The sequence below is a fragment of the Drosophila arizonae genome, chromosome 2, assembly GCF_054131065.1.
Source record: "Drosophila arizonae isolate 15081-1271.41 chromosome 2, UAZ_ARI_1.0, whole genome shotgun sequence".
Classification (NCBI taxonomy): domain Eukaryota; kingdom Metazoa; phylum Arthropoda; class Insecta; order Diptera; family Drosophilidae; genus Drosophila; species Drosophila arizonae.
Genome location: NC_142922.1, coordinates 298,483 through 308,105, shown reverse-complemented (window position 1 = coordinate 308,105; position 9,623 = coordinate 298,483). Strand labels below are relative to the sequence as shown.

General features: G+C 40.6%; 1 protein-coding gene across 2 annotated transcripts; it reads left to right on the top strand.

Annotated features, from left to right (window-relative positions):
* Positions 1-3,063: 3,063 nt before the first annotated feature.
* LOC108608861 (beta-alanyl-bioamine nonribosomal peptide synthetase ebony-like) lies at positions 3,064-6,378 on the top strand. 2 transcript variants are annotated; one of them, XM_089473228.1, is made up of 6 exons: positions 3,064-4,425; positions 4,487-4,654; positions 4,713-5,484; positions 5,544-5,634; positions 5,691-5,866; positions 5,929-6,378. In XM_089473228.1, the coding sequence occupies exons 1-6, from the start codon at positions 3,324-3,326 to the stop codon at positions 6,254-6,256; spliced, it is 2,637 nt and encodes an 878-aa protein (XP_089329354.1). In that variant the 5' UTR covers positions 3,064-3,323; the 3' UTR covers positions 6,257-6,378. The 2 variants fall into 2 exon arrangements, with proteins under 2 accessions (XP_089329354.1, XP_089329360.1); XM_089473234.1 differs by lacking the exon at positions 5,544-5,634 and having other exon boundaries at positions 4,713-5,476.
* The last annotated feature ends 3,245 nt before the right edge of the window (positions 6,379-9,623 follow it).

Below are 9,623 nucleotides of genomic sequence, written 5' to 3'. Positions count from 1 at the left end.
CGAACCAAAAAGCTTAGCGGCTAGAGAGCTTTAGACGAAAAGTTTATTCAGCTCTGCATTCGGCTATTCATTCGTTGTGGCGCGCAAAGCACGGCACGAGCTTTTGTGAATGGCGAACAACAAAACGTTTTACTAATTGAGCATGCCAAGTGCCATGCGAGGGGCTCGAGCGGTAGGCCAGCTGCTTGAACAAAGCGTGCGTAAAAATTGAATTTGTCTGATTAGAATACAGGGTGCTTCGAGTGACTGGCTCTTGAAGAGCTGCGGAATACTCTTTCGCGATTAATGACAAGCATTCAAATATTATCGAATTTTCCTTGTAAGGCTTCCACATTCCCCCAGTTTAAGTTTTTATATAAGAATGATAAATATATGTATACTCCAACTGATCATGCTTAAGAGGCTTTGAAGCTTCACAAATCAAATTAATTCTGATCATACCATTAAATTTCTTATTGCTGATATACAAGGAGCTGGTGGCTTTAAGAATTACAATTTGGCTATACATAAATGCCTGTATAAATTATGAATATAAATTATCAATAATGCTGTATTAAATCATATGAAAACAACCAGATATAACTGATTTATTCCCCATAATTGTCTCCGTAATGTAGAGAAAGTATTTTAAAACTAACTGCTGCCATTAGAGTTGTTCGAAAAGGCCATCTGATCAGCTACAACACTTCCGCAAGGCGTCTCAAAGAATCAATTCATTGTTAATTACAAGTTCAATTGGTAAACTACCGAAGCTGTGATACCTTACTTTGATGAGAAATATAATTTTCATTAAATGGAAATGATAAAATTATACATAGGTACTAATCAAAATTCTAATCTATGACATAGATCACATTAGCCATCGTCAATAATTCACAACGAATTTCTTAAGCTTCATGCAAGAGTGTACAAACAGCTACTTGCTCGTTTTTGACTGTCAAGTGTAAATTGTAAATTGTCCCACATGAGTATAGATGTTTTTTGTTGCTGTTGTTGTTATTTTTGCTATAAGTGGAGTTTAATCAGGGAAACATTTGCCAGCGACACTCGAAACGAGTTGCTTTGCTTCATTACTCAATACGTCACTGCTGCTAAAAATCCCACAAAATACTAAAAGTTGAAGAAGATGAAGTTTTGATTTTTCAAACTTTCGGAATAAGACAATGATTCGCAAACTGAGCATAATTAAATGCGTCACATTGGGGAACTTCACGATTGGCCCGAGTCTCTGGAAACGTAATTGAATCACGAAAGGGGAATAAAACAGATTACAATCTCTTTGGATCTAGGTTATTTGTTATTTGTGCGTTATGGGATATTAATTTTAACGCCAGTTTTTTAACACATTTACCGTAGCCATTTTAATTGGTGTTGTGCTAAACTAATTCATTAGCAATTAATTGATTGTCAAATTGATAACTGTCATGCAATTGATTGTCAATTGTATGTAGTGCTCTATTAGGAAGTGCCTGACTAGAATATACCCTTAATCCTATGATTGCAATTATCTAACGAATCTTTTTTATGTCTAAACAGGGTATAAATACATATATTCATTAGCTAAACAAGCTAACTTCAAACCACAAAAGACGGGTTTGAGTTCTAATCGCGCTGAAACTCCCCTCTCTCGCGTCCCATAACAGCCAAGCACAAGGCCGGTTCCATTTAAAACTTGATTAATAGCCAACAACCATATCCTATTCTCGTAAAATATGGTTAGCTATAAATCGTGCTTGCATTTCAGACTCAATTGTGAACAAATAAGAAAGTGATTTTATGTTAAAAATGCTCAGAATTGTATTGCCAAAAAACTTTATTGAAAATATTAAAAATTTAATAAATGTGAGCATAACAAACAGTTATTCCTTATTGCTATGTGTGCAATTGTTACTTATAGAGGTTTATTATTTTCTCTATTTATGTCTTATTACGGCACAGCTATTCGTTACAATGTCCTTCTCAAGAATAAATGTTTTAGAATACGTTGCTTACATGCCAAAGAACAGCCATTGTGTCTCACCCATCAATCGTATAAAATCCAATCAAATCATCGAGTCACTAATAAATCAAGAGTCTATGCAAATGCCTCACACGCATTCATAGACTTTTGCCGATCTTCAGTGTTATTATCTTGAAAGAAGATTTATCTATGTATTTATTCATTATTTATAAATTAATAACATATTATTAATGTACATAGTATTATAGTATAAATATATGATCAATTTTAAGTCAACTCATATGATGCGGCAACTCGCTTATAACATTATGCAAAAATCTAGCCAGTTTGAAGCTTGTCTTAGGATGGACTTTGCTTCTCCTTTAGTATATGAGGCTTGAGATCTATCTAACTGTATGTCTGCCTCTCTGAGCAAGCGCTTTGACCAGATAACAAACTTGAGGATTAGTGGACGTGAATCATCCATAAAACGGAAGCTGACTCTTGACCAGAATGTGAATCAATTAACACTTTAGCCAGGTTTCAATCTTGTTGACAACTCTGTTAATAATGCATAGCACTTTTATGAATAGAAAGATTTGCCATAAATCACAAGTAGTGCAAAGCATGTAAGAGTTCTCTTTCGCTGTTTGAGTGTTTGACTAGGAAATACTCTGAACACTGTGTAAGACAGCTGTTCCGATCATTGTAGGCTTGTCGTATATTTGTATATATTAATATTCCCGGCCCAGACTAGTTCTACTCAGCCTGCGATGTGATCATGAATTGATGAATTTTGATGAGGTGTGTCGCGCCTCTTAATGCATGTTCTACATACACATTTTCACAAAAATATACTCTGAATCTCTCTGATAATGGTTGCATTTGAGTTGACTTGGATAAGCCAAACGAAGTATTCGAACCCCGTCTCATATGGGCTTAGCTCACACACACGCACACGGTAACATTCACACTATATAACAGCTCCCTATGCTAATTTCAGCTGGCTAGATCACTTAGCTTCCTGAACTTAACTGCAATCAGTTTTGGATTGCCGCGTGTAACCAATAAACCAAATTTCGTGCAGACAGATTTGATTGAACTGTGGACACGTTATGTTTGTTTCTGTTATTTTTTTTATTTCCTCTTAGAAGATGGAAAAATCGATGTGACATATATCGAAAGCTGTAATACTTAAAATATATAAATTTAAGTACTACACTTTTCGTATTTGTAATTCCCAAAATTTGTAGTATGTGACTTCTTTGTTATCGCCAGGGATAGTAAGCGACTTGGTACTGCGGTAGAGGAGCACCTCTTCTTCCAGCTTAATGAACGCCACTCATGTCACCTAATTCCCATCTGCCATCTAAGCACTATCGCTATGCTTGCGCTGCCACAGCTGTCGATTGTGAAGGGCCAGCAGCAGGATTACGTGCCCCGGGGGCTGCATCGCATCATCGAAGAGCAGCAGCTGCGCCACGCCGACAGTGTGGCGCTCATCTATGACCACGGCCAGGAAGAGAGTTCGGCCAGCCAGAGCACCTATCGCCAGATGAACGAGAGCGCGAATCGTGCCGCACGCCTATTCGTCGAGGAAGCTCAAAGATGTTTCCTTCAGCCAAACAGCGATGGTGACTTCATTGTGGCCGTTTGCATGCAACCATCGGAGGCGCTGGTCACCACATTACTGGCCATTTGGAAGGCGGGCGGTGCCTATCTGCCCATCGATCCGAGCTTCCCGGCTAATCGTGTCCATCACATATTGCTAGAGGCTAGACCGATTCTAGTAATACGTGATGATGACATCGATGCTCAGCGTTTCCAAGGCACGCCCACGCTATCGTTGACTGAACTGTATGCGAAGTCGTTACAACTAAGCGGCGGCAATCTGCTCTCGGAGGAGATGTTGCGCGGTGGGAACGAGCACATTGCCATCGTGCTGTATACCTCGGGCAGCACAGGTGTGCCCAAAGGCGTGCGTCTGCCCCATGAGAATATATTGAATCGCTTGCAGTGGCAGTGGGCCACCTTTCCTTACACGGCCAATGAGCAGGTAGGCGTGTTTAAGACAGCGCTCACCTTTGTCGACTCCATTGCGGAGCTATGGGGTCCTCTTATGTGTGGGCTTTCCATTGTAGTGGTGCCCAAAGCAGTCACCAAAGATCCTCACCGCCTTGTATCACTTCTTGAGAAGTATAAAATTCGTCGTCTAGTTCTGGTGCCCACTTTGTTGCGTTCCCTGCTCATGTACCTGAATATGGAAACTCCTGATCCTGGACAGAAGCTGCTGCACAATTTGCAGATTTGGGTCTGTTCAGGTGAGCCACTGGTCGTACCGCTAGCCAGCAGCTTCTTCGACTACTTTGATGAGGGAGTGCACAGACTGTACAACTTCTACGGCTCCACCGAGGTGATGGGCGATGTGACCTACTTCGCCTGCGAGAGCAAGAAGCAGCTTAGCATGTACGACAATGTGCCCATAGGTGAGCTCTCCACTCTCTGTCGTCTTGCTTTTTCTGTGCTTATGTATCTATATTTCCCCAGGCGTACCCGTATCAAACACTGTTATCTATCTGCTGGATGCGGACTATCGTCCGGTCAAAAATGGAGAAATAGGCGAAATCTTTGCTTCAGGTTTGAATCTGGCTGCGGGTTATGTGAATGGTCGTGATCCGGAACGCTTCCTCGAGAATCCGTTAGCTGTGGAGAAGAGTAAGTGGGACATTTGAAACATCCTGCTGAATGAATTTCTAATCAATCAGCTTTACAGAATATGCGCGTCTGTATCGTACCGGTGATTATGGCTCGCTGAAGAATGGGAATATCATGTATGAAGGACGCACTGACTCGCAAGTGAAGATACGCGGGCATCGGGTCGATTTGTCTGAGGTGGAGAAGATCGTGGCCGAGCTGCCACTGGTAGAGAAGGCCATAGTACTTTGCTATCGGGCCGGACATGTGGATCAGGCCATCCTCGCCTTTGTCAAGCTGCGCGATGATTCACCTGTGGTCACTGAGATGCAACTGGAAGGCAGGCTCAAGGATAAGTTGGCTGATTATATGACACCACAGGTGATCATTATGGAGCATGTGCCGCTCTTGGTTAATGGCAAGGTGGATCGCCAGGCCCTGCTAAAAGCCTATGAGACGGCTAATAACGATCAAGGAGGCTCGGCTAGTGTTCCCGACTTTGACTACAGTCACGTTCCCGAGGAGCTAAAATTGACGGCTCGTGACCTCTTTGAAACCGTGAGCACTGTCATTGGACGTTCTAGGCGAGCAACGCTCTCAGCTCATAGCAACTTCTACGAGCTGGGTGGCAATTCACTCAACTCCATCTTTACCGTCACCCTACTGAGGGAGAAAGGCTACAAAATTGGAATCTCTGATTTCATAGCGGCGAAAAATCTGGGAGAGATCATCGAAAAGATGGCTAGCAACCATGACGCAGTACAACTGGAAGAGGAGACGCTCAATGCATGCCCGCACCTTCAAATGGAGGCGGTGCTGCTGCAAGAAGAGCATCATCAGCCTGTGAGTGAGTGAGTGGTTGGTTGAGTGAACTGAGTGTGAAAATCAATGCTAATCTTTTCGTCGGCAGCATTATTGTATCCAGTTTCCACAACAAAGGTGATCTGGAGCAATGGCTAAAGCCTGGTGCTTTGTCCACAGATTACAGTGATCTACTCGATGCAAGTTAAGAGTAATATACGAAAGCTTCAGTTAATTATTCATTAATCCTTTGCAGGAAATGTGGAGCGTCCTGGTAGAACGTGAATTGAGCTTTGTGGTATACGATCGAAATACGGAACGTATCATCGGCACCGCGCTCAACTATGATGCTCGCGCTGGGCCCGTGGTGGAAATCAAGTCTGATCTGGCAACAGTCTTCGAGCTTATAGAATTCTGCGAAGGACCCATACGGTACCATAAAATACCTACTGTTAGTCGCAGCTCCGAAATAACCTCTTGCAATGCATTTTAAGAGACAACTATTTGCCCAAGGGTGTGAATCAAATCCTACGCTCGGGCATGATGGGCACCGCCGAGCATCTGAATCCGCGCGAGAATATTGCTTGCATTCACTTCATGGAGAACGAGGTGCTAAACGTGGCACGCAATAAAAATTTCGCCGGCATCTTTACCACCAACACCAGCCCACTGACGCAGCAGCTGGCCACTGTAAATCAGTATAAGACGTTGCTCAATTACCAGGTGAACGAGTTTGTTAGCTCCGATGGCAGTCGACCTTTCCGGGATGCACCAGACGAGCAGCGCGCCCTTGTCCAGTGGAAGGAGGTGGCCAACAAGTAGGAACCATCCGCTCGACCGACAGTGTCAGGCAAATCTATAACTACATCAAGAGCTTTTTTGCTTCTTGATTATTTACTTAGCAAGTACAAAACTATATTTTTAATACAATGTTTTTATATCTTTTTGGCTTCATAGTATCTCTACTAGGGGTTCTCATTAGTCAGTATAATTGGCTTTATCTGAATAACAACTGGTGTATAATTCGATCACACGAACATTTTCTTACATATTTTCTGAGCCGCACTGTTGCCACAGTGTTCTGTTCCGTTCTGCGCCGTCCGAGCTTTTGTGAATGGAGTGCAAGGAAACGTTGCGCTAATTGAGCGTGATACGCAGTATAATCGAATGCCTTTGTATTGCAAGGGAAAGGTTCAGGCAATAAGAAAAGAGCCTCAACAAAATGTGTGTGGATTACTGGGTGTTTCATGCTTTTTATACGTGGCTGCTGACAGGCAATCAATCATGGACTTTGAATTGGCAGGCTGCTATGATTTGATATCTAAGATGTTATATTTGCATAGTAAATGAATGATAAATTAAATTACATACATACATTAGAGACGAGCTTAAAGTAAAACATATATGGCCGGCATGCATTTGACACTAAGAACAGGATATTCAAGATGGAGCATTTACTCACTCTCTCTGATTAAAAATATAAATGTATTTATGGCATACATTTATATATAATGCAAAGCACAATAAATCAATTTTAGATCCACTTAGAAGAAAAAAATAAATAAATAAACTCAATACAAAGGCGTAACAAATCGGGTAAAACTATAAATTATTAAGATAAAGTAGCACAAATGCTATATTAAGTCATTTATAGCCCACCAGACTTATCGGATATAAAAGACAGCAAATAGAGAGCCGGGCGGGGTGGGGCGTGGCATAGTTGAGAAAGTGATTAAACGATAGCGACTGCTATTAGAGCTCTACTAAGTCGATTTGCAAATGTTATCGAACCTGTTCCACAGAAGCATGCCATACCCAAGGAATTACTCTGTGTGAAGTTATGAACTATATACATATAAGATAAGATATAGATAGAGTTCGGATTGGGGCATTTTAATTACTTCATTAACATTTAGTGACAGTTTTGCATAGATCGCATTGAAAGTTGTATGGGGAGCAGCCATTAAGTAGTTGAGCAACAACAGCTGGTGCACCTGCTTAACGCTCGACTAAAGTAAATTGCAATTGAATTATGCGATTCTGCCCGCCCCACATTAATTACAACCAGACTAAGGCCCTAGTGCGAATTTAATGATAATTTAATTGCACCTACATGTACAAGTACCTACATGTCGCTAAAGTCGATCGAACGATTCGATCAATCTACCATTTCGATGGCGCAACAGCAAGTCGGCAGCTACAACACTTCCGCAAGCCGCCCAAAACAAACAATTCAGCATGCTCGAGGCGGGCGTGAACGACTGACAGGTACCCTTAGCCAAAGCTGTGTCACCTAAAATCCAATTGAACGACCGCCTTAAAGGAACTCTCTCACTGTAAATATTAGGCTTTAGACTTTAATGAATAGCTCAAAATTATTACCACACTCAAAGTCAAGCCGCGTTTAGTCTCTATTTAACTCTATCTAAATCACCTTCACCTATCCCTCTCTTGTGCTATATTTAATTCCTCTGTCGCCAGCCACAAAGCATTTTAATCTAGTTCAGTGTAGATTTATCTTAGGGTATGAGAATCAATAATATATATCTGCGAATTCTTGCAAGTAATCGTAGTCAATGCTGACGGTCATGGCGCCCGCATACGTATGGATACACATATAAATATATATTGTCGTACGTACAATAGATAATTCTCATGTGTATGAAGATTTAGATATCCCAAAAGAAACTGTCATTGTCACTGTCAATGCTGTTGTTGTTCAACATGACGTATGCGTGATATGTGCAGCTAATCAAAACAATTCGAATTTGGCACGGGCAACAACAAAGACAATAGCCAAACACAAAACCAGCTCGGCTCGGCCGTTTGGCGTTTAACACCGTCGAAATGCTTGTGTAAATAAAAACTTAAAAGAACAGTTATCACTGAGACTGACGAGCTTGCCATACCCTGATTTGACTTGAGGCGATGTGCCAAAGATCACAATGAAATCAGCAAGGTCTTCGTAAGAGTATTCAAAACCGTGGCTTACCTGCATTTGATCTTTAGCTGTAAATGTTTCATGTCATGTTTCATTACGGCTGTTTTTGTTACTGTTGATGTTGTTGATGTTACTATAATTGGAACTCACTTTGCTCAGGGAAACACTTGGGAGGAACATTCGAAACAAGTTGTTCTGTTTCATCACTCAATACGTCACTAAACTGTCCGCTATAAAAAAATCACATAATAACAAAGATGAAGAAGAAGATTATAAAAATTCGTGGAACTATCGCAAAAAAAATATAAAAACAAATGCGTCACTTTCTTTGGGGAACTCCAGACGAAGTCGGAGAGTCGAGAAACGTGACTTTGTCACGAGCGAACCAGATTATGATCAAACTGGAATTAGATGTTGTTTATGGACTATTCGAGGCGGTTACCCCGATTCTGGACACGCACGTTACTTTTGTGTCGTATTAACAATGAATTGATTTACAAATTAATGATTAACCGGTAACTGACAAGCAGAAGAAACCTTTCGCAAAGCGAACCAACAAAACCTTGCCAAAGTGGAAAAGCCTAAAAATTCCAGAACAAAATAAATATTATATATAAACATTAAATTAGGTGGCAAAATATTCAATGAAACAAATAATTAGTTGAGGAAGTTAAAATGTAAGTAGTTAGCTCGAACCAATTTGTAATAGGCAGGAACTCGGAACAAATACAATATAGTTATTATACAAATTGCTTAATACATTTCGTAACATGGATGGTCTAAAATCACTGAAGCCCATCGAAATGAGCCAGCTGAAGAGGAAGAACCAGACTCACACTCTCCCGCGCGTATCCAATGAGAAGCAGGCCGAAGGCTAGAGCCATTTATAAGTCCGACTGCTATTTAACAACTATATCCTATTCTCGTAAAACAAAGGTGGCAATAAATCGTAATTGCTTTCCAAATGCAATTTATTCAAACTATTAAAGGAAGCGCATATTTGTTAGCACAAATGTATAAAAAATTCACAGAGTTTTATGGCCAATAAACTGAACTGGAAATTTTATAATTGCAAGCAATTACACTATTAGTGATTTTTTTATTTTATTTTTTTTTTTTAATTGTTTTTACAATTGTTATGTATTAGAATATTTTTTATTTTTATTAGTAGTTGGCTTATTTTAACCTACAAGAAGCAAGCTAAGCCGAATGATGTGAGGAAATACATATTATGCAAATGGTCTTTGC

Bases quoted from the DNA above. Each gene is read 5' to 3' on its own strand.
- LOC108608861 (XM_089473228.1), top strand. From the start codon at position 3,324: ATGCTTGCGCTGCCACAGCTGTCGATTGTGAAGGGCCAGCAGCAGGAT. The intron at 4,426-4,486 runs GTGAGCTCTCCA...ATATTTCCCCAG, and splicing joins GTACGACAATGTGCCCATAG to GCGTACCCGTATCAAACACT. The intron at 4,655-4,712 runs GTAAGTGGGACA...TCAGCTTTACAG, and splicing joins TCCGTTAGCTGTGGAGAAGA to AATATGCGCGTCTGTATCGT.